This window comes from Artemia franciscana, chromosome 12, assembly GCF_032884065.1.
Source record: "Artemia franciscana chromosome 12, ASM3288406v1, whole genome shotgun sequence".
Taxonomy (NCBI): Eukaryota; Metazoa; Arthropoda; class Branchiopoda; order Anostraca; family Artemiidae; genus Artemia; species Artemia franciscana.
This window is the reverse complement of record NC_088874.1, coordinates 2,062,078-2,089,711: the sequence shown is the minus strand read 5'-3', so window position 1 is coordinate 2,089,711 and position 27,634 is coordinate 2,062,078. Positions and strand designations below refer to the sequence as shown.

Here is a 27,634-nt window from a genome sequence, read left to right as displayed (position 1 = left end):
GAATTGAGACCGTTATCTAACTGACCTCAGAGTGGGTGTGACGACTCAAGTCCAGTATTACTAAAACTTTTTCTTAAAATTAACATAAATTTTTTAGCGTAATGCCACAGCATAAAAATTTTTAAACATTATTTACTCAATTTTGACCTGTATTTTTAGTCTGTTGTATTTTACTTTATTTTTGACAAAGCACAGCTAATCTATTAAAAGTTATTTATTTTATTTTTTTGGTAATGTATAGATTTAGAGCTTGGACCTAATACATTTTCATAATTTGAAAACTAATGCCAAGAAATATAGAAAGGTTGAGGGTTTCAGAGGAGGGAAGGGGTCCCGATTTTTTTTCTATTTAACACTATTTTTTTAGTAGCAAATATCCATACCCACTTTACAACTATATTTGCTGTTTATGTGAACGAGAAACAGCAAAGACATCCAACTATCCCAGCTGGATGTGTATTGAGTAGTTTAAAATAATATTTTCCCTTTACTTTAATGTAAATTACTTTTCGAACGTCATTCGTACACTCTTCATATATTCTTCGTAATCTTTTTATAACAGCAACGGCGTAAACAAGGAGGGGGGGCGATTGGAAGGTTGACCTCCAACCCGATTAGGCCATCTCCGGCTGGATACGTATTGATTAGTTTAAAGTAACTTTTTTACTTCGTTTTGTTTTTTAGTACCAAGATGTAAGTTAGTTTCTCGGCTATATACCTCGTATATAGCCATCTTTATACCAGAAAAGTCGTATCTTAGAAGGGGGATGGGTTGGAGGTTGAATCACTAGCTCCTGGTCCAACTAATTCCGAAACATCTTGCACATGTTTAACTTTCACATGGTAAGCTGGATTTTTGTACTGTTCAGCGGCCCCTCCTCCTTCTAAAGCAGTGGTTCGCAACCAATTTTGGGCCATGCCCAACCTAGGCTTTTCTAAAATCCTGACATCCCCTCGTGGTATCTAAATTTTGCTATTCAAAATTTAACGCGTATTCACCTGGAAGACGCTTAAAAGGTCATTAGCTTGGTATCTTTCTTCAAGTCGTCCTGTTGGCATATTCTAACTTACTTTTTTTTCTTAATCTAATACTAGTATAATATACTAATTATGCCAATTTCTGGTCTTTATTCAGCACCTTTTATACAATGCATGACGTCATTAAAATACAACCTTGTTTTTTTTTGCTTTTTAAATACATATGGATGTGACGTCATTCACTTGATTTTTTACTGTTCTTTTTCAATTAAGACCCTAGTATGGTCGCCGAAGGGTACACGTCCTGCAGATGACCCACCAAAATATTGACATACTCTACTAATGGGGCCTGTGCCCTACGTTGGGGTCGCCGAAGGGTACACGTCCTGCAGATGACCCACCAAAATATTGACATACTCAACTAATGGGGCCTGTGCCCTACGTTGGGAATAACGGTTCGAAAGCAAAATTATTCATAAAACATACCTGTAACTTCATTATAAATCATTGTCAATTAACTATACAAAGAAGATACAAAAATTACCAATCAACTATACTGAAAAAAGAGAAGCATAACTTTTTGGTAATTTTAACACTGAAAATGTGGTAACTACAACTTGGTAATTGCCAGTAAACAGATTGCCAATCTGAGCAATCCAGCACACTGGATGAAGGTGCGCCTATAAACTCTGAGGACTGCAATCTAAACCATCTCCCTCGAGGACTGAAACAAAAATATAGCCAAAAAACTGTCAAAAGTGAGCTGTATTGAATTCAGGTAATCTTACGCCGCGAGGATCTGTTAGTAGCAGTAGAAGTAATAATCTTAGCTATGGACAAGAATTAAAATTCAGATGCATAAGTATAGGCGAATGAAACGGTCAAAAAGGAAACGTGGGTAATATCTAACCTTGGTGTCGATAGGTGCCAGGTTCTTGGCCACTGTGAACACTTGGGGGTCCTTGATTACTATATGCTGTGGTGCCATAAGCAGGTTCTGAACCAAGTACGTCCTAAACAACCAAAGCAAAAACGTGAAATAAATAAACAAAATATAAAACATGCCATGCTAGGGGAGCGCAAACATGCAAAAACGTGATTCTACGTAAAAACATGCAAAAACATAATTTAGTAAAAAGATTTTGGCTCGCTCTTCCCCCAATTGTGTTTCGTAGGAAAGGTAACAAAATTGATACTGTTTAGCAAATGGAAGGTATGTGTCCTTTGAGTTTCAGTCAATACGAATTAAACAATGTTTAACGGGTTAAATTTACGCGAGTAAATGTAAATGCGAGTAAAATTAACGAAACAGCCAGTGACTCGGGCGTGGCGTTAGAGAGGTCAAGTAGCTGGTAGCCCCAATGCACCCAGTACGAACACTCCCTGTATTGATCTAGTTTCTTTTTTCAAAAATTTACGGAAATTTGTTGAGAAATTTTACGCTACGCTTTTTCCAAGAATACAAGAGCGTTGAACTGCAAGTATGTTACAATTTCAGTAAATATTTCTTACTTTTGTATATTTTCTTTATTTCTTTTCAATATCTGATCAAACTTCTGTTTTCAATCTTAATCCCGAGGGAGAGCTAGTGAGCTTAGCCCCCCCTCCCAGTGACCTCTTGTGGGAAAAAAATCATAAACACTACAGAAAATTTTATATTATGATAAATTATTTATCTACTTTGAATTTTTTGGCCAGATAAACGAAAAATAAAATCCCTATTTTCTTCCTTTTTAAACTATTATTTGAGCAATTACTGTGACTTTGAAGACTTTTTTGTTCCTTTTCTTTTCTTGACAGATTCAAAAAATCAGTAAAATTCAGTAAAGTAAAAATCATTGTGTGAAATTCGTTAAAAAAGCCCCTTTTCAAGAAATAGTAATATTCAAGATTTCTTTTTTGTTTCACTTATGGTATCAACGATTCTTAACTTTGTCAGGGGTGGGATAGAGGGTCAAGACCCTCGCGTAAATTATTCAGCTTAAATGCATCACATTTAAGCTGAGACAAACGCTTGTATTCTTGAAAAAAACAATTAATTTTATTTAGATGCAATTTCTCTTTCTTTCAACCGAAAATTCACAGTTGCATAGACAGTTGTTCTTTTTTTTGTATGTTAGGCTAAACAGGCGTATACACTGGAACTTATTTCATAGGAAGCACAGATAAAAACAACAACAAAGAAGTCCGTGAATTGATATTACACTCATGCTGCTTTCAACACTGACATTTGTGGACTGACAGATTTGTGGCATTTGTGGACTTGATTTGTGCATTTGTGGACAGACTTGTGACATTTGTGGACTGACAGTCTGGACTGACATTTGTCCAGACAACAGAGTCACATGGTGTTAAGTACAAATCCATTTACAGAAGATCATAATCATTTTTTTTTTTTTTTGTTATTTGAAGAGAAAATGCGGGATATCATTTTTTCGTGATACAGTGAAACGATTAAAATATTATGTTATTTCATTGGACAGAGGTTTTTCTTTTCTTTTGCCTTTTTTCAGTTGAGGCATGATCACCACGGGGGAAATGTCAAAGGTTGGAGGGGGGAGTATTATTATTATGAGGGTGAACCTAATATTCCTGGATCAGGACTCAGGCCTTCAAAGCTCATTGCCATCACACCCCAAAAACTATGCTACATTTGTGGTGGGGGGAGAATGATAGCTACCAGTAGCTTTGTTTTTACCGAATTTTAAATGGGAATATTTCTTATTTCCTATTTTACATATTTTTGTAACATTATTCTTGTTTCTCGAGAGGATAGTGAGTATATCTTTTCCACAAGGGACGAGTCAAGTCCGGGGGCATCAATTCACGGAAATGGGGGGGGGGTGTTTTTCAAAATCTAGGGGAAGGCAATTTTTGTTTTATTTTCAACGAAAATGCCAGAAACACAATTTTCCCATGACAATACCAAAAAAACGTATTTTCAAAATCGAGGAAGGCAAGAGGCTCCCCTTCCCATTTACCCTACTTGTCAAATCTGTGAATATTGAAAGGAGTCATCTTACAGGATATGCATGCTGCACTTAATTGTATTTCATTTTAACATTTAACTTACAGTTACACACCATCAAAGTAGTGGAGTTCACCATTTAAAAGTAGTATTATCTCAAACATAAGATATGTCACTTGAACAGATATCTTTATTTTAAGTCAAGACAGAAAAGATAAATTTCCTTTAAACCGGGCAATAAAACCCGGGCAATAGACCGGGCTAAAACCGGGCAATCCTGCAGACCAAGGTAATCCTAAAGCCAGTATGTTACACATTAGAAATTTTATATTCAATATAAATTTACATAAATTTAGAAGAGAGCTAAGGGACTGGAATCAGGGACTAGAATGTAGGAATTTTTTTCAGGAGGGATGACAAAATCCACCTTTCTCATAGTTTGAATAAAGAATGCTCAGAAATTCCGAAAGATTTAGGATTTCTCGGGGGAGGCCGGATACCCAGCCCCCCCCCACCCCTTGTGTACGTCCTGGATTTAAATATGTACTTTAGGATTTTCGATCACCATTGACGAGAGGAGCTTGACGCAGAGGAAGCGTGCTAGGATCACTATTGACGAGCACCTGTTTGCACAAGAGCTGTTCTCTTCTGGCTTCCAAGATGAGACAAACAAATAATTGAAGTAAAAAGCCCTAAATTTCAAGTATTTCTGTATTTTAGAGGACGATTTTTAACGCACTTTAGAAAAAATAGAACCGACTGATTATCTTGAACCCGAACCCGATGCTTTCTGTATTTTAGAGGAAGAAATATAACGCATTTTGGAAAAAAAATATAACCGACTTAACATCTTGAACCCCAAGCCGTTACAGCAATATAGATTAGAGCAATTAGTGCTAATATTATGTTATTGGTGCTAAGTGTGTTAAGTCGTACGGTGACTTAACTTAACTTTTTGAATTGCTATAGCCAATGTGCTTAGAAACAGGATTTGGAAACATATATTTGGACTGTGTTTGTCCCATTATCCACTCTCTAAATTCTAAATTTTCTCTAAATTCAACTAACATAACAACCCCTTGATAAATAAAAAATAAAGTCCTACCCCCCGTTTTAGTAAATGATATTTTGAGCCTAATTATCAATTTTATTAGTAAAGCCTAAATGTCTCACTAGTTATCGATTGATACATACAAAGTTTTGGATTTGTGCGTATATTTGATTAAAATTTATTTAATTACAAATAAACAATTCTTTTACATCTAAGCATTTGATTTTTTTTTCTGTCTAACTGTGCCTTCTTGCCGATGCAATCTCTCAGAAACGCAGGGCCAGATCTAGGGGGGGGGCAACAGGTGGCAAATACTCGAGGCGACATGCCCGGGGGCGGCAAAACAAGCTTAAATTAAAATATTTTAGGGCAAAAATTGTAAAATTTACAGCATTGATGATGCGGCAGGGGCGAAAAAGTCTGCATTTGTACCCCCCCTCCCCCAAGAAAAACCTAACACCAGCTCTGCAGAAACGATGGCGTAAAGTTGTGTGATGGGGAAAATAAAATGAAACATAAACACGTATTTATATTTGCATGCAAACATCTAACTAACATGGAGATAAAATAAATAAATAAAATAAAAACACAGCAACGGATTCGAACAAAGCGTTTAATATGCTGATGTAATAACTGCAAATGAAAGTATAACATATGTATAAAATATTGATTTTATCAATTAATATAGAAATATTACTTTATCAATTCATTTAATTATTATATAACTATAATTATTAATACAATATTGTAATATAATAATTAAATTATATAATAATTAATAAACTAATAGTTCATTAATTTAAAGAGAGAAAACAATAAAAAACGGGGTTTTTAAATGCCAAACAAAAATACTGAAGAAAACACAGAAAGCGAATGTTTCGAGAGAACAACCGCCTCTCTTCTTAAGCGCGAACAAAATAATATAATAAAGGAAAAAACCAAAACCAAAAAAAAACAAACGCGGAAAGTACAACAAAACCAATGAAAAAAACGCCAAAAATTAAAGATAAATAAAATTCAATAAAAGATGAAAAATTATAAGAGGTAAAAAAAATACCTAACAACAATAAAGTGAGTTATTCACCAATGTCCGCGATTCGCACAAAATCCAAACAAATGTGAACTACCATCGGCGGATACTAACAAATGAGTTGTTCGTTAGTATCCGCCGATGGAAGTTCATATTTGTTTTGGTTTTTGTTTTTACTATGATTATATTATTTTTTTGCGCTGAAGAAGACAGGCGGTTGTTCTCTCGAAATATTCGCTTTCTTTGTTTTCTTCAGTATTTTCGTTTGGCCTTTAAAAACCCCATTTTGATCCTTTTCTTTCTTTGTTATGGCAGGCCAATATGGTTTAAGAAATTATATTAGTTCATTAATTAGTATACAAATATTAATTGGCGAAATCCAAGAATTTTATACTGGATATAAAAATATAAGAAGACAATAAGGAATTCTTATTAATAGCCGTCTTCGGGGAAATATTATGTTAAATCAAAGAAAAGAAACTAACACACTAAAAATTTGTATTTTATACACACGAAAAAAATTGTATTATAGTAACCTTTTTACAAAGCTAAGAAAAAAAAAGTATCATCTTCAAAAATTAAAAAAAATTAATTATTAAAATAATTTTAATTATTAAAAATTAAATTCACAATTAAAAGTGACACAGTGTCACTTCCGTTTATAAGTTAAAATAAAGAGCCTATAAAAAATGATGAATAATTTCTTATAATTAACAAAATTGTCAAAACTGATGATTTATTACTTTTTATAGTTATTGTTACTTATTTATAGATATATCATTTCCAATTTGATTTGTACCAAAGAAAAAGATTAGCATCGAAAGAAAAAACAAGCAGAATGAATAGAAACTATTCAAGAAAAAGAATAAAGGCAATAAAAAGCAAAAGGTAATAGACGGGAAATCTAGGAACACTAAAAAGACCAACAAAGAGGCAAAACTATGATTTATATTTTCTAACAAAAATGTAAAGAATGCGATATTGGACTATACAGTCCCTACTGGCGTTCCTGATCTGCGTTTCATTACCCTTCATCCGGGAAGTGCAATGGGGGGTTAGGGGCTGCCTTCTTGTACCTCCCCCCGATTTTCTCCAGGCACCCATTCAGAGCTGGGTCGACTTTAGCTGAGTTTTGCAAAGTCACGCCACTGACCCCCGTTCCAAACCAAATCACCAGCAGCACCAGGACTCGAACCCCTGTTCTGAAGGACCAAGGCTTAGGAACCTGTTAACCACTTGGCTGAGGAATTAATGCCTCATGAATAACATAATTGTTAAAACGGCATTATTAAGTTTAGTTTTCTTCCAAATATAAAGATTGTAAGCATTCAAAAAGTAAAAAACAATAAATAAAATAGCCTAAGCAGAATGGATAGAAGTCAAGGAAAAAAGTGAATAAAAAAGGTAAAAGATGTGAAACAGTAAAAATGGAAATCAGTATTAATTCTGCATGCAACTAATTATACAGAGATGGAATCTAACCGTTCAAACTAATAAAATAATGGAGTTAACAGCTACCATAATCTTTCTATAATTATGTCATTTTTAATTTTAGTTTTCTATACAACAAAAATATTATAATCATTGAAGAAAAAACATAAGCAGAGTGAATGGGAACTAAGCAAAAAAAGACAAAATAAAAAACAATATAAATGATGTCCGCAACTATTTACACATATGTGGAATGCATCTGTTAAAACTAAAAATTTAATGCAGTTAACAACTTCAATAATCTATCTATAACTATGTAAATTTTAATTTTAAAATTATACAAAAACAAAAGATTGTAAGCATTGAAACCTAAGAGCAAATGGAAACTAAGTAAAAACAGGAAATAAAAAGATAATAAAAGGAAAAAGCAAGAACTGAAAAGAAGGACAAAATGGAAAACCGTATCTGCGACTCTTTACATAGAGATGAAATCTACCTGAAGATCAGGGGGCATCAATCCCAAATCATTACCAGCCCACATGGTACCATCGTCTCGGAACAGGGAATTAGTAAGCTCCAGTGAAAGTCGTTTCTTGTAGTCCTGTGGCTTATCTTCAGCCAAGTGGAAAAGAACAGCAGCAGCATAGGTTGCTAAAATTATAGAAATTTTAATAAAACATAAATAATTCTAATTGACTATCGTATACAACAAGTTGCAGTTGTTCTTGGGTAGATTTTGAGCAAAAATTAATGCTACTATTACGAATTTATCAAAGCAAATAGCCACCTTAAACAGCTACGCAAACTCATCCTACCCCCTTCCACCATGATCTGACCTTCGGTCTTCACTCCCTCCCATGTACTCAAAACGTCATTTAAATATTTTTATGACCCTTTCAAATCCATTCAAGGACTTTTTTTTGTTCGACCCCAGCTTAATTGCCAAACGGCAGGAATTTTGGCAACCTACCGCCCTTCATTTGTAACAAACCGAATAATAATAATAAAAAAAAAAATACATATATGGATGCTTATTCAGATAAAATGAACAAACACTAATAAAATCAAAAGCATGTACATCATTATATGCCCACCACAAGGTTAGTAATAGAAAACACAGAAAAAAAAAACAAGAATAAAAGACTATATATATATATATATATATATATATATATATATATATATATATATATATATATATATATATATATATATATATATATATATATATATATATATACATATATATATATATATATATATGTTACATATATATAAAAATATATATATATATATGTTACACACACACACACACACACACATATATATATATATATATATATATATATATATATATATATATATATATATATATATATATATATATATATATATATATATATATATATATATATATATATATATATATATATATATATATATATATATATATATATATATATATATATATATATATATATATATATATATATATATATATATATATATATATATATATATATATATATATATATATATATATATATATATATATATATATATATATATATATATATATATATATATATATATATATATATATATATATATATATATATATATATATATATATATATATATATATATATATATATATATATATATATATATATATATATATATATATATATATATATATATATATATATATGTATATATATATATGTAACATATATATATATATATATATATAAAACCCATATTATATAATAATAAATAATGAAACCCAATATTAAAAAAAAAGAAAAAAAAGTCACAGATGACAAATTTATAAATCATAAGAAAAACGTCACAAACAAGCTGATAGCTTTACCACATATAATACCTATTTCGGAGTCAGCACAAGAACGTGATGACTCCAAGAAAGTAGGACTTAGGAGTCAGCTCCCAGGAATGTATTGACATCTTGGGAGGAATCAAAATATCGTGTTGAGACAAAAGATGACTAGAACGACAAAAATAAGGGATCAGCTTCAAAAAAGAGGTTATGGATAAAAAGAAATAAAAGAGAAGAAAACTTACCGACACCTTCATTTCTTGAATGAAGCAGTTCAGTGAGAGGAGCAGTAGCACCCTCCCCTTCAATCATAGCTGCACCTTCTTTGTCCACAGCTAGTTCGCACAAAACACCAGCAGCTACACGCTGAATGTTCTCGATTTCGTTATACAACAACTATAAAAAGTGAGAAATATTTACAAAGACAGTACCTCTATTACAACCTTTGATTGTATCAACAAAATGTCCATTAGCTAGAACTTTAATACTGACAAATATTCAAATTCATCGTCAACTTAAGTTAATATCTATTGTCTCAAATTCAGTTTGGCGTCCCGCAAGGCTAAGCTCTAGGCCAGTTCTGTTCTTATTTTATTTTAAGGATCTTACTGTCCCAGTTATGAACCAAAAACCAATAGTTTGTTATCAAATATGTCACCCCAAATCTTTCCATGCCCATAGATTTCATAAATAAGGATACTCTAGTTGCCTTCCCTGAAGACAGTGCCCTCGGCACTGTTGTCAGAACGGGGCCTGAGATCTGCATCAAATTGATTGTCTTGTTTGAACGAGTCATTCTATGGTTTGACGCTTCACTGGAAATAAATGTTGCTGAGTCGACCTTTTTGATACTGTCACAAATTTCTCAAAGTGCGTTTTCATTCGGCAGATTCTGCAAATCTGCAACCTTCGAAGTTGCTTTTTCTGCAAGATGGCATAATCGGGGGTAGTGGAGATCAAACTTGGTGGATACAAAATACCTACCAGACAAATAAAAGACTCCTGTAAATATTTTCAGAAGTTTTGTTCTAAGAAATTGGTACGGAAATCTGTATTAAAACAAATGTGAAAGGATTTTTATGAGCAACTTTGTTCAATGGCAAATAAAATTCTAATATGAGAGGATTTGGCAATTATGATGGTTGATAATGGTTATGAGAAGAGATTCCCTACAGACATAAAGATAAGAATTATATACTAAACAGATCAGCACAATAGAGGACGATCAAGATCTTCTGATAAGGAAGGGAAAGGAAGACATGAAAAGCAAGCATGGGTATATTACAGTTAGGTGCATGAAATCTTAGGTAAGATTCTTTCTTGAACTTTTGACGGCTAATGATACCTTTTTATTATTTTAAGATTTTTAAGATTTCAGTGAAACTCACATTTACAAGTTTTACTGCTTTGAAAAGCGTTTGCTCAGTCTCATCTAAACTAAGTACTGTAGTACAGAAAGAAGAGAACCATTTTAATCCCCTTTCAACACTGTTTATAAATATAATAGGCATCCATCCTCCTTCCCCCTCCCTAGTGGGGCCAGGGATAGCCCTTTGACTCTTTACAAAACTTAACTGATTCTGTTGACTTTTATTTGGGTAAGACTTTCTAGGACAGTGCCAAATCTCATGCATATATCAAGGAATAATATATCATTAATCTTGACAATGATGTATATAAATTTAGATAGTTGGGATTGGCTGATAACCAGGTGTGTAGCTCCAGCATTTTTATTAGGGGGAGAAAAGGGGTCCACATCTAGAGAGTCAAGGGGCATGGGCTGTATAATATTTTTTTTCGAATTATTGGGGGAGGGCAGCTGCACCCTTACCCCTCCCCAAAACAACGCCACTGCTGATAACTAGGACTATACTGGTTAGAATTGGTTGACTAAAATCAGATTAAAATAGCTTTTCTTCAATAGAATCTATTCAAAACTAAGTCTGTCCATGATTTAGATACTTCTTTCAGGGTTGGACAGCATTTTCCAAAAAGCTCAAGCTTTAAAGGTGTTTCCAAGATTAGGCTCCATTATGGACTATCAGTGCATTTAACATATTCAGCATTGTCTGTGTTTGAAATATGAAAGGTAATTACATTCTTGTTAAGGAAATTCAGACAAATCTAGGTATTATCGAGAACTTTACAGTGACTTAACTTTTGAAGCAGTTGATAGCTGTGTAAATACCCAAATGTACAACCCAAATCCTTTTTTCAATAAAGCTACCTCCTTCTAGACCTTGATAAATTATTGTAAATTGAATTTGCTAGCGAAGCTAGTGCAACACAATCATTATTTCTAAATTTGCAGCACATCCATTATTTTTATACACGCACGAATCTGTTATTTAAATATTTTGCCAAATGACCGTAAATGGATATCACAATGATTACGGATTCGGCCTTCTGGCAGACTTGCAGAATCTGGCAAATGGACACGCGCTTTAAGGCTCGCCCTCAACTATAGGAAACTCATCTTATAGGGGGTTCTGTTAGAAGACCTAGTGACCGGTTCCTGGGTATTCTTTTTAGTGAAAATCTCTCCTTCAGGCACCATTTTACTCTAATTAAAAGAAGGATATCGAGGTATCTTGGAATTCTTAGAAAGCTTAACAAATGTTTGACCTGGGTTGATTTAAAAAAAAAATTGTTTAATCCAGTTTAAGAACTCTAATTGCCATATTATAAGGAACTCAACTTTTTATTCTTTTATGATACTGCTTTCTAAGGTATCTGAGAAGGAGAGGATCCTTATCCTTGAAGCAAACATTTCTGTTAATATTGATTTGAACTTTCTTCATATTCTTTCACGCGCATCTTTAATTTTTCTTTAACTATACATTGATGATCCTGTAGTCCTCGGATTGGATAATGGCTCCCCCCCCAAAATGGGGACAACAAAGACCAAAGATGGACTAGGAAACTTTATCCCTGGGCACTTCTCATGGAAAGCTAGTCATAGAAACTAGGAAAAAGGCTCATTAGGGTAGAAACTGGATGTTGCAACGCTTTTTCTAAATAATCCAGTAAAAAGACGGTTTTAACCCAACATTTGACCAACAGAAATGTTTTTGGCACCAAAATGTTCAAAAAGATTTGCTCAGTAGCATATCCACAATCGGCCGTGCATAAATACCCCTTTGTTCAGGGAAAGGGGGGGGGGGTATTGAATTTATAGTTTTGCCATAATTTCTGGATTGATAAGTCATTTTCTATTAATTTGAGTCCAGGGAGACTGAAAATGACATAGAAATCAAACAGTTCGTGGTAATGAACTGTAGTAAGGAGCGACCCGGCTCAATAGTAAACGAAACTCTAAAAAACGGAATTTTGATGCTAAAATATACATCAAAAGAATCAGATTTTCATGCTGATTTTAAATATATAAGTTTCATCAAATTTAGTTTTTGTCTTCAAAAGTTACGAGCCTGAAAAAATTTGCCTTATTTTAGAAAATAGGGGAAAACACCCCCTAAAAGTCACAGAGTCTTAACGAAAATCACACCATCGCATTCGGCGTATCAGAGAACCCCATAGCAAAATTTTCAAGCTCCTATCTACAAAAATGTGGAATTTCGTATTTTTTGCCAGAAGACAAATCACGGGTGCGTGTTTATTTGTTTGTTTTTTTCCCAGGGGTCATCGTATCGACCAAGTGGTCCTAGAATGTCGCAAGAGGGCTCATTCTAACGGAAATGAAAAGTTTTAGTGCCCTTTTTAAGTGACCAAAAAAATTGGAGGGCACCTAGGCCGCCTCCCACGCTCATTTTTTCTCCAAAGTCAACAGATCAAAATTTTGAGATAGCCATTTTGTTCCGCATAGTCAAAAACCATTTCAATTGAAAGTAAAGAGTAGCATTGAAACTTAAAACGAACAGAGATTATTACGCATATGAGGGGTTCTAAAAATACTTTAGCATAAAGAGCGAGGTATTTAGGAGGATGCTATAGTATTTCTAGTAATTTCAACTATTTATTCTACGGCCTTTCTGATTCAGGGGTCATTCTTAAAGAATTGGTACAAAACTTACGATTTAGTGTAAAGAACGAGGTATTAACGAGGGTACAAACCCCCTCATATACATAACACAAATTAAAGAATATAAAAATTTGTTACGTAAGTTAATTCTTACGTTACGTATATTTTTTATTAATAAAAAAATTCGTTAGAAATTAAAATTTATAGTTGCCTTTTTATGTAACCGAAAAATTGCATGGCAACCAGGCCTCCTTCCCCATCCCTTATTTCTCAAAATCGTCTGATCAAAACTAAGAGAATTTTAATTTTAATAATTTATGTGTGGAGATCTAAAATCAAACATGCATTAATTCAAAAACGTTCAGAAATTACATAAAAAAACTAATTTTTTTAACTGAAAGTAAGGAGCGACATTAAAACTTAAAACGAACAAAAATTACTCCGTATATGAAATGGGTTGTCCCCTCCGCAATCCCTCGCTCTTTACGCTAAAGTTTGACTCTTTGCCACAATTCTGCTTTTTAAAACAATTAAAAGCTTTAGCGTAAAGAGCGAGGGATTGCGGAGGGGACAACCCATTTCATATACGGAGTAATTTTTGTTCGTTTTAAGTTTTAATGTCGCTCCTTACTTTCAGTTAAAAAAAACTAGTTTTTTTATGTAATTCAAGTAAGGGGAGACCAAAGATGACATCAGAATTGAAAAATTCTATCACTCCTTCCCATATCTACCCTAGGCGATGTCAGAAGGGGTAAAAATACCATTTGTGGCATTATAATTATATAAGACACAATTGAAAAATATAGATATGGGATACTAAGTAACGGAATTTTCCCATTCTAATGTCATTTTTGGTCCCCCAGACTTAAATTGATAGAAAATGAACTTTCAATCCACTAAATACTGCAAAAATTAAGATTCTGATTTATGACTTCGCTTAGGACGGATTAGGGTAGTAAGTGATTGAATCTTCAATTCTGATGTCATTTCCAATCTTCCTGGACTCAAATTAATTGAAAACGATCTTTTAATCTAGAAAATACTGCAGAAATTTAGATTCGAGATTCCCACCCAACTTTTACCTGGAAAAAGGGTATTTCTGAACGGTTGATTTTGGCCAACTGAACACTTTGGGGCCAAAAACATTTCTGTTGCTCAAATGCCAATGTTTGACCTTTTTACGTAGTTTTACTGGACGGCCAAAACCGTTTACTGGACCGTTTTGAGGGGAATCAGCCTCCTCTCGTTTTTTTTTCTGCAGTTCATCTCTTACCTCAAACCATTCTACATATCTTTATAATTATCGCAACGTTCTAATTCCATTCAGTCAACCAATCAGATTTCAAATCTCTGGCTGCCTCACGGTTGCCTTGAATACTAAATACTTCGTTTGGTGCCTTTAGGAAAATCGTCGAAACGTTGTAATTCCTAGATTTTTTTTTAATGCTCTTGTCTGGTGGATGTCTGAGAAGTGAGTTGCAAATATATATTGGCTGCGCATGGCACATTGCTTTGGCTTGGTTTTTGGCGAGTAGCCAATGATGGACGATCGTTCGTCAGTTTAATTTAACGTTTAGGATGATTGCCAAGATTCTTTTTTATTGTATGATTACGTATTTGGTTTTATTGTTTAAATTTATTATTGAACAAACATATCAAAATATCTAGAAGCTCAAATACCTGTACGAAAATTCCAATGACATTCAATCCCCGGATCACAGCACGATTGTGAGCTTCTCTTGCTAAGATATGGAGTGCGCCCACAGATCCTTCCACGATTTCTTCCATACGAACACCATCAGTATGCGAAGGCGGAAGTGTTCCACTACCACCAGAGCTGGCAACAGAGGCTCTCTACAAGGATAGAACATTGGTTTGCAAAAATCAAAGCTTTTACAAGGTAAGTGACAGAACCGCCTATCCGTTTAACAGCCTATATTGACTACTTTTACTTCCTTTCTTACGTCTGTTTCTACTGCACCATGGGGGGATGGAAACAAAGACAGAGGATAATTCCCCCAACTCCTAGCATTAACCGTAAAGATTTTCTCTAAAATTTACTTTTCTCAGGTCTTACCTCCCTCCCTCCCATAGGTGGGGATGTGCGTGAACATCAATAAGCACAAGATAAGCTATTTAAATAAAAAGTACTTAACTAAGCTCTTTATTATAAATTAAGCGACAGGCTATAACCTGAGTTCAGAAATCGACTAGCCTTTTCTTTTAAACGAAATTTTTATTAATTGCTTTACTTATTTCTTTCTTCAGTAACCATTCATCGACAAATAACAGCCGGCAAAAGGAGGGGGTGAGGTCAACTGTAAGGTCAGCTAAAACGACATACACCCCTCGAAAAACCATTTGCCTACACTCTTTCATGATTTTGACCGAAGACCGATCTTTGTTTAAATTAATTAAAAGAAAAACAAAGGTCATTTCATATAACTATGTCGAAAATGTGAATACATTTTTCATTGGCTAATTTTGCGAAAGTGTGACTTCTCAAATTAGCATAATATTCTGAAACCTTATACGAGGTCAATAGCCTGTATTAACTAAGTTATGAAGAAGAATATATATATTTAAATATGTATGTATAGTAAATTCTGAACTTCTTGGGAGGTGGCAAAGAGGAAAGCCTTGAATAGATTGGGATGGAGGAGGAGCGAACGCAGGTGTGTCGGCTTGAGGCGACTTGGTGCTGCAGTGAGTTGTTAGTAGTAGTAGTATGAAAATATCGTTGGGTATGAAGCAGAACATTTTTCTTCTTTTTTTAAATTTAAAATTTAGTCTACTATTATAGTTTGTAATATATAGATTTACTTACCCTCTGAGTATCCTGGAAAGCTCTGACAAGAAGTTGAACCAGTCTTGGAATAACCCCATGTTCACGGAGTGGAGCATGATTGGCTGGGCATAATGCCAGATTACGGATCAAACCAATTGTAGCTTTGATAAGGGGCCAACGTGAGGGTGGATGAAGTAGTTTAACAACCAGTGGAAGGCCATAGTTGAGTCGAACAGCATTCTGAGCAAACTCCACTTCGGCATGGCGAGTGGTTAGATGACGGAGGGCACAGATCTAAAATAAAAGGTTATTAGAGTTTGCCTACTCTGCCTCATCTCCTTTCTTAAGAGTCAAGCTTATTTTTGTATTACTATGTTTGTTTCTGCTCTGATTAAGATAAATTGATCGTTTCAAAATCGAGCATATCGCGCAGCAACTTCTGGAGACCTTGATATCGAACCTGTGCCAAGATCGTTTTAACGTAGCAACCATGTCGATTTTTAACGAATACATGTATTCCCCTCCATCAGAGGAGTTGATCGAAGCTCATTCCTGAAAGAGCAAACCCTTTGACGACAACTTGTCAAAACACAACCCGGCAGGACTACCTTGAGCAGGGTACACCACGCCAGGAATACTTGAACTTGAGCTTCGTACGACGATCCGGCACCACCTGAAATAGCCTGCTAGCAGAGATAATTCTAAATAATTTTTTAGACCACACTAACTATGCATGACAAATAGAAAAAAAAGAAAAAAAAAGAAGAAGAAAAAACGACGATTTCTAGCCAGTGAAAAAAGGAACTTGAAAGAAAAAAGGGACAAATAAAATGAGGAAATTATCAGGACTAGCGGCATATCATCATTGTTATTGGACCCACGAAGGTTGTAATAAAAAACATAAAAGGTAGCCAAATGTAAAAAAGCTAGCCAATTTTTATATTTAAATTTGAAAAGTAAATTCAAACCGAAAAATAAAGAAAATTTACAACTGACTCAGTATCTTCTTCTTGATCTCAAGCTGCTGGATGATTTCTAATACTTTTCATCTAAAAGGTCGCCTCAATCTGTATTTGCCACCTTTTATATCTAAATTTGAAAAGTTGCTTTCAAAAAGTAAACTCAAGCCGAAAAATAAGGAAAAATTACAGCTGACTCAGTATTTTCTTCTCGATCTCAAGCTGCTTGAAGAGTTCTAACACCTTTCATCTAAAAGTTCGCCTCAAACTATATTTGCTACCTTTTATATCTAAATTTGAAAAGTTGCTTTCAAAAAGTAAACTCAAAATCGAAAATAAAGAAAATTTACAGCTGACTCAGTATTTTCTTCTCGTTCTCGAGCTGCTTGAAGAGTTCTAACACCTTTCATCTAAAAGTTCGCCTCAAACTATATTTGCTACCTTTTATATCTAAATTTGAAAAGTTGCTTTCAAAAAGTAAACTCAAACCGAAAAATAAAGAAAATTTACAGCTGACTCAGTATTTTCTTCTCGATCTCAAGCTGTTTGAAGAGTTCTAACACCTTTCATCTAAAAGTTCGCCTCAAACTATATTTGCTACCTTTTATATCTAAATTTGAAAAGTTGCTTTCAAAAAGTAAACTCAAACCGAAAAATAAAGAAAATTTACAGCTGACTCAGTATCTTCTTCTCGATCTCAAGCTGCTTGAAGAGTTCTAACACCTTTGATCTAAAAGTTCGCCTCAAACTATATTTGCTACCTTTTATATCTAAATTTGAAAAGTTGCTTTCAAAAAGTAACTCAAACGATCTAAAAGTTCATCTAAAAGTTAGCCTCAAACCATATTTGCTACCTTTTATATCTAAATTTGAAAAGTTGCTTTCAGAAAATAACTCAAACGATGTAAAAGTTCATCTAAAAGTTAGCCTCAAACTATATTTGCTACCTTTTATATCTACATTTGAAAAGCTGCTTTCAAAAAGTAAATTCAAACCGAAAAATAAAGAAAATTTAAATCTGACTCAGTATCTTCTTCTCGATTTCAAGCTGCTTGAAGAGTTCAAGAATGCATTTTTAAGGAATTAAAAATACAGGATAGAGATAAAAGATTCAAGCTACTATCTAGCGTAAAAGGCTTTATGGGAATTTCAAAATTCATCAATTGCCATTCACAGATTATGAATGGCAATTGTCATTCAGAGATTGCACGAATTGTTATTCAGAGATTCTGTTTTACATCAAAACAGAATCAACGTTATAACGCACTTCTTGAATTTTCCAAGAAGGATTGCTATTCAGCTAGAATTGACCCAACGCATTTAGGCGGCTAAATCTTTTGCACCCTAGATATTAAGCAATATATCCTAAGTATTGTTGTTTCGCAACAATATGTAATCTTTCAAAATAGAAAATTAATGTGAAAAATTAAAAAAACTTACAGCTGGTTCAGTAACTTCCTCTCTGTCTCCAGCTGCTTGAACAGTTCGAATGAGGGCTTCAATGGCGTTCATTTGACAGAGGAGAGTTTTATTCCTTTGATTGTTACAAGTCAAATTAGACAGGATTCCAGCTGCACAGGTGACCACATTTATATCCTCAGAGGACAAAAGGTGAACAAGATTCTGAAGAAGGGTCTCCATTCCCTCCTAGAAAATATAAATGAATTAGATAAAAGATTATGGCTCCACTCAAAACTGTCACAAGAGCCCCTTCTAAGATAATCTACTTGAAGTTGAGAGACATTTCCTTTAGTGTGGGAAATATTTTTCTTTAATTTTTAGAGCGCATTCGGTCGCTCATATCGTTAGTATTATTACCTTTTATTTTATATTATTATAAAAAATTTTAACATTATCCAAATTTTATTTATCAATCTATCTTTATTATTTTAATTATTTATCATTATTTATTATAAATATTTAAATTATCGATATTTCCTACTTGTATCATTTATATTTTATTGTGCCATATCTGCAGGGTTCAAATCTTGGAATTAAAATTTCACCCAATTCCAGTGACAAAATTGGCTAGAAATTTTGCATATGCATTGCTTCCTGGTGATAGTGTTTCGGTGGCCCTTAAAAAATAGAAATCAATTCTAAAAATGAAATTGTCTTGTATCCATGGAATTTTCTTCATAATAATGGTGATGGGGTCTTTATATTTGAATTGAAAAATTGTTCATATCATATTTGGAAGTCTTTTTTCATCATATATAATCACCAGACAAAGAAAGTGAAGGACATTTGAAGGACTGTGTAAAGAGATAACTGAGCTCTTTAATATAAATTTTATATAATATTAATATAAATTTTAACAATAAATTTAATATAAATTTTTGCCTTCACTGTAAGGAAGCCTTTTTAGAGCCAAGAAATTTTCTAAGGTTTAATTTTCGCTCGGTTTTATCAATTTGTGTTTGCCCCCCCCCCCCCCCCAACAAAAAGCTGATAGAACAAAAACGATTATTATCCATGGCTTTATTTGCAAATTTGTGGAGCTATGTTGGATAGGTGCTTAAATAGTTACAACATGTGACGAGTTTTAAGTGCCTGATCTTACCACCCCTCCCTCTTCCTCTGAGCGTTTAGAATCTACTTGAATGCTAAGGCATTTGAGAAGTTACGCACATATATATGATACAACTATTTGAATATAATTATGTCCTTTATTGGGTAATGTCTCTCAATAAATGAAATACTGTATAGACTAAGTTACAACAAATGCGCATAAAGAGTGCTACTGAACCAACTTTCTTTTTTCTTTTTCTTTTTTTTTACAAATACCCTTTTAGTTTCAATGGCTATCAATTTTTTGCGTTGTTTTGAGAGGTAAGATCACGGACGTGAATTTTTTTTTATTTTTTAGGGATGATCGTATCGAATACTGATAACGTCCTTGCTGGCTATAGTAGGCAAAGTTGGTGAACTTTATTTGGACCAAGTTGCAATGTTATAGTGAGTAAACTAACAGAAAAATTAGACGACTTATTGGGAATTAAGGACTCAACAGGGTCAAATTGTCCGATTTCTATGAAGGCTTGCAATAATTGGTTACTTGTTTCCACGTTGCTTGGTCCACGTTGAACGTTGGACAAATGAAGACTATCTTCATGGCGGTCCGCTTAATAAAAAATTAGTTTCGTATTAGTTAATACAACATTGAATTTAAGCTCCTGTTATGTTATGCGCCTTACGATGCATTACGTGTACCTTAGGTTATGTTAGGTACGTACAGTAAACGTTATGTATACATGAAACTTTTTTTCGGTTTTTTTTTTACAAATACGTTTTTTTAGTTTGGTCTTCGAGGGTGATGTGCTCTTCCCACAAAAACAAACATTTACTTCAATTAATTATAAAAAAAAAACTTTCAGAAAAAAGAATTTTTCTAAAGAAAAATAAAGGCCATATTAAACTTAAGATCAAAGGAGATAGAAACCTACAATAGCTCAAACTCAAAACGACCAGAAATTACTATTAAAGAATAAATGAAACCCAAAACGAACAGAAATTAAATAAACAATCATAGCAAAAAAAAACATACAGCAGGTACTAATATAAATGAATAAATAAATCTCAAAACGAGCAAAGTTTAATTTGAATATGCAAATCAAGCTTAAAACGAACAAAAATATTTTGCTATTGAGGCATAAATAAAACCCAAAACGAACAGAAATTAAATAAACAAATCATAGCAAACAAAGAAACAATATTTACTAATATAAGCGAGCTCAAAACGAGTAAAACTTAAATTGAATATGCGAATCCAGCTTGAAACGAACAAAAATCTCTACAAAGAAGAGTATGGGTTTTGCCTCCTTCTTTAACTGTAAAAGTCTAAAACCTACTGGATGCCCTTTGGGAAAGTGGGGCGTGAGCTAGTTGGTCAGTGATCATTTTTGACTCTTAAAAATGAGCTACAGGTTTCAATTTCCGATCGAATGATCCCCATCCAAAGTTAATACGACCGCGACACAACTTACATAAGTTACAATTCTTGTCCCGGGTACTATGGAGGATTTCTCAACCCCTAATTTATAGTAATTTCAATTTTGGACTATTTTGGACAAAATAGCTATCTCAAAATTTTTATTGGATGTATTTGGGGAAAAAGGCGTGGGGGGGTTATATACCCTCCAATCACTTTCGATGACTCTTCAAAAGGTAACCACAACTTTCAATTTTCAATCAAACAAGCTATCTCTCAAGTTTATACGACCACCCCTTACATAAAACCTTATATGCCCTCGGGGCAGAGTTTACAACACTTGTCCCGGGCTCTGGGGGGATGTGTCGACCCCCGGAGTTTTCGCTATTTGATCTAAACTATTTTGAACGAAATAGCTATGTCAAAATTTTGATTGGATGCATTTGGGGAGAAAGGGCCTTGGAGGGGGCTAGTTGACCTCCGATAACTTTTGACTCTTGAGAAGGACACTAGAAATTCTGATTTAGAATCGAATAAGTCCCCTCCAAAATTTATGCGACCATCCCCTCAATCCTAAAAATCCCCTAAAAATCTTATATACCCCCAGAGGACATTTTACAACACTGGCCCCCAGATTCTGGGGGGGGGCTGTTTAATCCCTGGAGTTTCTGTTATATTATCTTTGGTTTATTTTGAACAAAATGACTATATAAAAAATTCGATTAGATGCCTTTGGGGAAAAGAAAGTTGGGAGGGAGGGGGGCAAGTCGCCATTGGATCATTTTTGACTCTTAAAAAGTGAATTATAACTTTCAATTTCTAATCATTTGAGTCCCCTCCAAAGTTTATAGGACCACCTCTTCTCTAAAAAGCTTATATGCCCCCACGGCATAATTTAGAACCCTTCCCGTAACTCTGTGGGGGGGAAGGAGATTTATTGACAAAGAAGTTTTTTTTTATCTTGTCGTTGGACTATTTCAAACAAACTATCTCCAAATTTTCATTTGATACATTTGGGGCAGAGAGGGTGTTTGTGTTTTGGGGGATAGATACCCTCCATCAACTTATGACTCAAAAAAGGGAACTAGAACTTTCAATTTCTAATAAAATGAGCCACCTTTGAAGTTTATAAGACCATCCCTTACATAAAAACCTTATACGCCACGGGGACATAAAAACACTTGCCCATGGGCTCTGGGGGGTTATGTCGACCCCGGACTTTTTGTTATCTGATGTTTGAACTATTTTAGAAAATGACTATCTCAGAATTTGTACCGGATGGGTTTGGGGGGAAAAGGGCAAGGGGCGGGGCTAGTAGCCCTTGGATCTCTTTTGAATCTAAAAACTGAACTAGAGCTTTCCATCTCCAATCAAATGAGCCCTAGCCGAAGTTTATACGAGCACCCCTTCCATAAGAGCCATCTATGCCCCCAGAGCATAACTTAAAACGCTTACCCCTGGGCTCTGGGGGGTTGCGTCGACACCTGCGTTTTTTTTATCTGACCTTTGAAATACTTATCTCAAAATTGTTATCGGATGGATTTGGAGGAAAAGACGTGGAGGGGCTAGTTGCCCTCGGATCTTTTTTGACTCTTAAAAAATGAACTAGAAGATTCAATTTCCAATCAAATGAGCCCTCTTCTGAAAGCTATACGAGCATCCCTTTCACAAGAACCATATACGCCCCCAGGACATAACTTGCAACGCCTGTCCCCCGGGCCCTGGGGAGTTGTGTCAACACCGGAGTTTTTATTATCAAATTTTTGAACTATTTTTAAAAAATAGCTATCTAAAAATTATACTGGATGGGTTTGTGAAAAAGAAGCAGGGGGGATGGTTACCCTCCGATCTCTTTTGGCTCTTAAAGAGTGAACCAGAACTTTCAATTTCCGATCAAATGAGCCATCTCTGAAGTTTATACGAGCATTCCTTCCATTAGAACCATATATGTCCCTACGGCATAACTTACAACGCCTGTCCCAGGACCCCGGGGGGGGGGGCTTTGTTGACACCGGAGTTTTGTTATACGATTTTAAAAATATATTTAACAAAATGGCTATCTCAAAATTTATATCGGATGCATTTGGGAAAAAAGGGCATGAGTGGAGGGCTAGTTGCCCCCCGATTACTTTTGAATCTTACAAAGAACACTAGAACTTCCGATTTCCAATCGATTGAGCCCTCTCCGAAGTTTATGCGACAACTCCTTCCATATGAAGTGCCTCTGGGAAAAAAATAATAATAATAAAACATTAGAGCCGCATGACCTTTACTACAGGAACCGCTACAGCGTTGCCTCCGATACCGTAAAATATACTCTATGAATTCTATAGTTAACAAAAAGCCTGCGAAAATCACGTGGAGACAAGTTGACATAGTACGTGACCTTTTGGCAAACTAATAGGGGGATATGTACCGTGTATAAACTATACTGTCGGAGACCAATATTTTCATGTTTTTTACGAAATAGTAAAAAATGAAAAATATGTTAAAAAACATATAGTTAAAAAACAAACTTGATATGATATGATAAAGTTATATGAGCGCCCTGTCCTTTTTTAAGTTCTTATTATTCTACTTACTATATTTTTATTATTCTATTCTATTTGATTCTTCTTTCAGTAAAATATTAATAAAAAAAATATACCTATAACCTGCGCCAGAGTGCAGTTTCTAAAGTTGGCGATTAGATGAACAATGTAGTTATACATACAGGATATTCACACATAAACATAACCATACACACACACTGACATACATTCGATTTTGTTTATATAGATGATTTTACATCTGTGCTATTTATATTATTTAAATCTTATTGAACTGCAAAATGGGTTGTGATGAATGACTGGTGGGAGATTTAGGTAGTATGTATTGAAAGACAGAAAAGATTACTTTTGTTTTTTACATTTTTATTATTTGTACATACTATAAGGTATTTTCTGTTTTCCTTTTGTATTTGCCTCTTTTTTCTTGGTGATAGCAATTTTTGAAATCGCATTTTAATAATTATTGTGAATTTAAGAATTTAATTGCTCACATGGGTCATTTTTGCCAAAGGCATTATAACCGTTATAATTCATTACAACCTCGGCAAAAAATAAAAAATAAATAACAAATCGTTCCATTAGTGCATAAAGCTCTTGACACTTTTTAGTTCAGACGAGCAATACTACTTGTGACGCAAATAGTTCTCTTTACCGATAAGATCCATATTAGCCATTTCAATAACCAGAGCAACTGCAGTGAGGAGCAGCTATTAACTCCCTCAGGAGTCCTTTCACACAGCAATTCATACTGCACACCACATTATCTATAATATTTCCATTTTGAATGGTAACCGAGGATGATGATTAATGGTAAGCGAGGATAATGAATGGTAACCGAAAATGATCACATATTAATGTTCGGAATGAAGAAAAATACGCGAAAAAATTGTGTTTAGAACACTTTTTTAAAATTTGTCGGGGAGGGGGGGGGGCAAAGACGGTTTTAGGGAGAGCAGAGGGGACACTTGCCTCAAGCACATAAATTTAAGGGGCGTAAAATTTCAAATAAATAATCTAACAAATATAAATTGAGTCCGACATTTTCGTCTGTCCCATATCTCCGTCACCATTCCTTGAAAACAAAAGTAAGTAGACCAAGTTAAATTAACTTTGATGTTGTTAGAATTAATTGTGCAAAACGGAGATAAAGGGGTCTTCACAAACGTAAGAGTTGCCTATCAAACATTATTAGCGATTGCGGTGTCGGTGACCAGTAACGAGCGACCGTTCAACAAATTAAATTAGTATTGCGTACCTTAGATCGACTATGGGCCAGGAGCGACTAAATGATTTAGTGTTGATGAGCATAGAACGCGAAGGATTAGAAGAAGGATTAGTGTTGATTAGGCTAATCAAGATTTTGTCACATGTGCAAGAGAGGCCAGAGCTGCCACTACAGAATCTGACTCTACGGAAAAGTCAGACCTTCCCTGGTGTCCATGCGTGATTCTTATGGATAATCTGATAAGTCTGAGGCAGTCTGGGTTGACATTTGCAGTGCTTCGATTTGTCAATGTCGTAATAATAATAATATAAAAAAACGCTATAAAATAGCATCTCCTTTACGCAAGTGTGATTATTATTCATTTATTTGTTTCCCTTAAAATCAAGGACCATATAAAATACACAAATGAAATGGCAAAATACTTCAACAAATGAAACAAAGCAACGATTTACAACAGACTTCAAAACATAATTGAATGATATACGTAAAAAAAAGATAATCCAACATTATTTAAATCCTGGATAAAAACAAAAAGGTTATGCATAGAGAGGATACATGCATTTTTAAACTCACAATAAAAATTATGTCTATATCTAATTCCATTGGATCTTTAATTCTATATCTCAAAACTAAAATAAATTGAAAAACGGAGTAAAAATGTAAAATATATAAATAGCAAAAGAGGATTGAAGACAAATCACAGATTCTAAAATCTCAAAAAAAGGGCAGGATAGAGAACATGCGGGAGGGCAACTGCATTAAGAAGATTTTTAAAAGAACATTAAAAAGCCTAAAATATCACGACGATAGAAACTATGAAGCCGTATTATTGAGCCAGATGCCTCTCTATTTTTTATTTTTTGTTTTTAATTTAAAATTAGCGTCGACTTCGAACTTCGAGCTGAAGCACTTTAAGGTGACCTCAGATAAATAACAGGATCATATTGGCATTTTTTTTAACACTAATAGAAAGGCTTGTATCTTTAAGCCTATAAGAAAGAGAATTAAAATTTTTAACTAGACTAGCTTTAGCAAGGCTCAGTAAAATATTATCATCAGCATATCAAACAGTTCGTGGTAACGAACTGTAGTAAGGAGCGACCCGGCTCAATAGTAACCAAAACTCTAAAAAATAGAATTTTGTTACCAATAGCTACATCAAAAGAATCGCATTTTAATGCTGATTTTAAATATATAAGTTTCATCAAGTTCAGTCTTACCAATCAAAAGTAACGAGCCCGAGAAAATTTGTGTTTTTTTAGAAAATAGGGGGAAACACCCCCTAAAGTCATAGAATCTTAACGAAAATCACACCATCAGATTCAGCGTATCAGAGAACCCTACTATAGAAGTTTCAAGCTCCTACCTACAAAAATGTGGAATTTTGTATTTTTTGCTACAAGGCAGATCACGGATGCGTGTTTATTTGTTTGTTTGTTTTTGTTTTTTTTCCCAGGGGTGATCGTATCGACCCATTTGTCCTAGAATGTTGCAAGAGGGCTCATTCTAACGGAAATGAAAAGTTCTAATGCCCTTTTTAAGTGACCAAAAAAATTGGAGGGCACCTAGGCCCCCTCCCACGCTAATTATTTTCCCAGAGTCAACGGATCAAAATTCTGAGATAGCCATTTTATTCAGAGTAGTCGAAAAACCTTATAACTATGTCTTTTGGGACGACTTACTCCCCCACAGTCCCCGTGGGAGGGGCAACAAGTTACAAACTTTGACCAGTGCTTACATATAGTAATGGTTATTGGGAAGTGTACAGGCGCTTTCAGAAGGATTTTTCTTGGTTGGGGGAGGGGTTAAGAAGAGGGGGATATGCTGGGGGAACTTTCCATCGAGAATTTGTCATGGAGGAAGAAAATTTCCATGAAGGGAGCGCAGGATTTACTAGCATTATTTAAAAAAAACAATAAAAAATAAATATGAAAAAGTTTTTTCAGCTGGAAGTAAGAAACAGCGTTAAAACTTAAAACAAACAGATATTACCCATATGAGGGGCTCACCTCCTCCTAATATTCCGCTCTTTACGCTAAAGTATTTTTAGTAATTTCAACTATTTATTCTACGGCTTTTGTGATTCAGGGGTCATTCTTAATGAATTGGGACAAAATTTAAGCTTTAGTGAAAAGAGCGAGGTACTGACGAGGGGGCGAACCCCCTCATATATGTAATAAAAACATAAGAATACAAAAGTTCTTTACGTAAGCTAATTTATAAAGTTACGTAAATATTTTACTAATAAAAAGATTCGTAAAAAACTAAAAGTTCTAGTTGCCTTTTTAATTAGCCAAAAAATCGGAGGGCAACTAGGCTTCCTCCCCCGCTCTTTTTTTCTCAAAATCATTCGATCAAAATTATGAGAAAGCCATTTAGCAGAAAAAAAATGCAAATTTCGTTTTAATTATTCCTCTGCGGAGAGCCAAAATCAAAACATGCATTGATCCAAAAACGTTCAGAAATTAATAAAAAAAAAACAAGTTTTTTTAACTGAAAGTAAGGAGCGACATTAAAACTTAAAACGAACAGAAATTACTTCGTATATGAAAGGGACTGCTTCCTCGTGAACGTCCCGCTCTTTACGCTGAAGTTTTTTTACTGTTTTAAAAATTAGATTAAAATTAGAAGAATTGAGAGAAAGAGTCAAACTTTAGCGTAAAGAGCGGGGCGTTGATGAGGAAGCAGCCTCTTTCATATACGAAGTAATTTCTGTTCGTTTTAAGTTTTAATGTCGCTCCTTACTTTCAGTTAAAAAAACTTGTTTTTTTTATTTAATGCAATAAAAGACAAGTCCTGTGGTATCCCGTCTTATATTCTTTTTCAAATAAATTTTCATTTAAAATTTATTTTAGAAGTATATCTTATTATTTTTAAATAGGAAGATATGACGGAATTTCGTCGTATT

The 27,634-nt window shown here is 34.2% G+C and overlaps 1 protein-coding gene across 1 annotated transcript in view; it reads right to left on the bottom strand.

Annotated features, from left to right (window-relative positions):
* Positions 1-1,888: 1,888 nt before the first annotated feature.
* Positions 1,889-27,634, bottom strand: part of LOC136033571 (armadillo segment polarity protein-like) — a gene marked incomplete at its 3' end in the record, with an annotated part of 60,905 nt that continues 35,159 nt past the window's right edge. Inside the window, 6 exon segments of the mRNA XM_065714328.1 lie at positions 1,889-1,991; positions 7,955-8,109; positions 9,541-9,691; positions 14,955-15,128; positions 16,102-16,356; positions 18,462-18,668. Coding sequence (XP_065570400.1) covers positions 1,889-1,991; positions 7,955-8,109; positions 9,541-9,691; positions 14,955-15,128; positions 16,102-16,356; positions 18,462-18,668 — 1,045 coding nt within the window.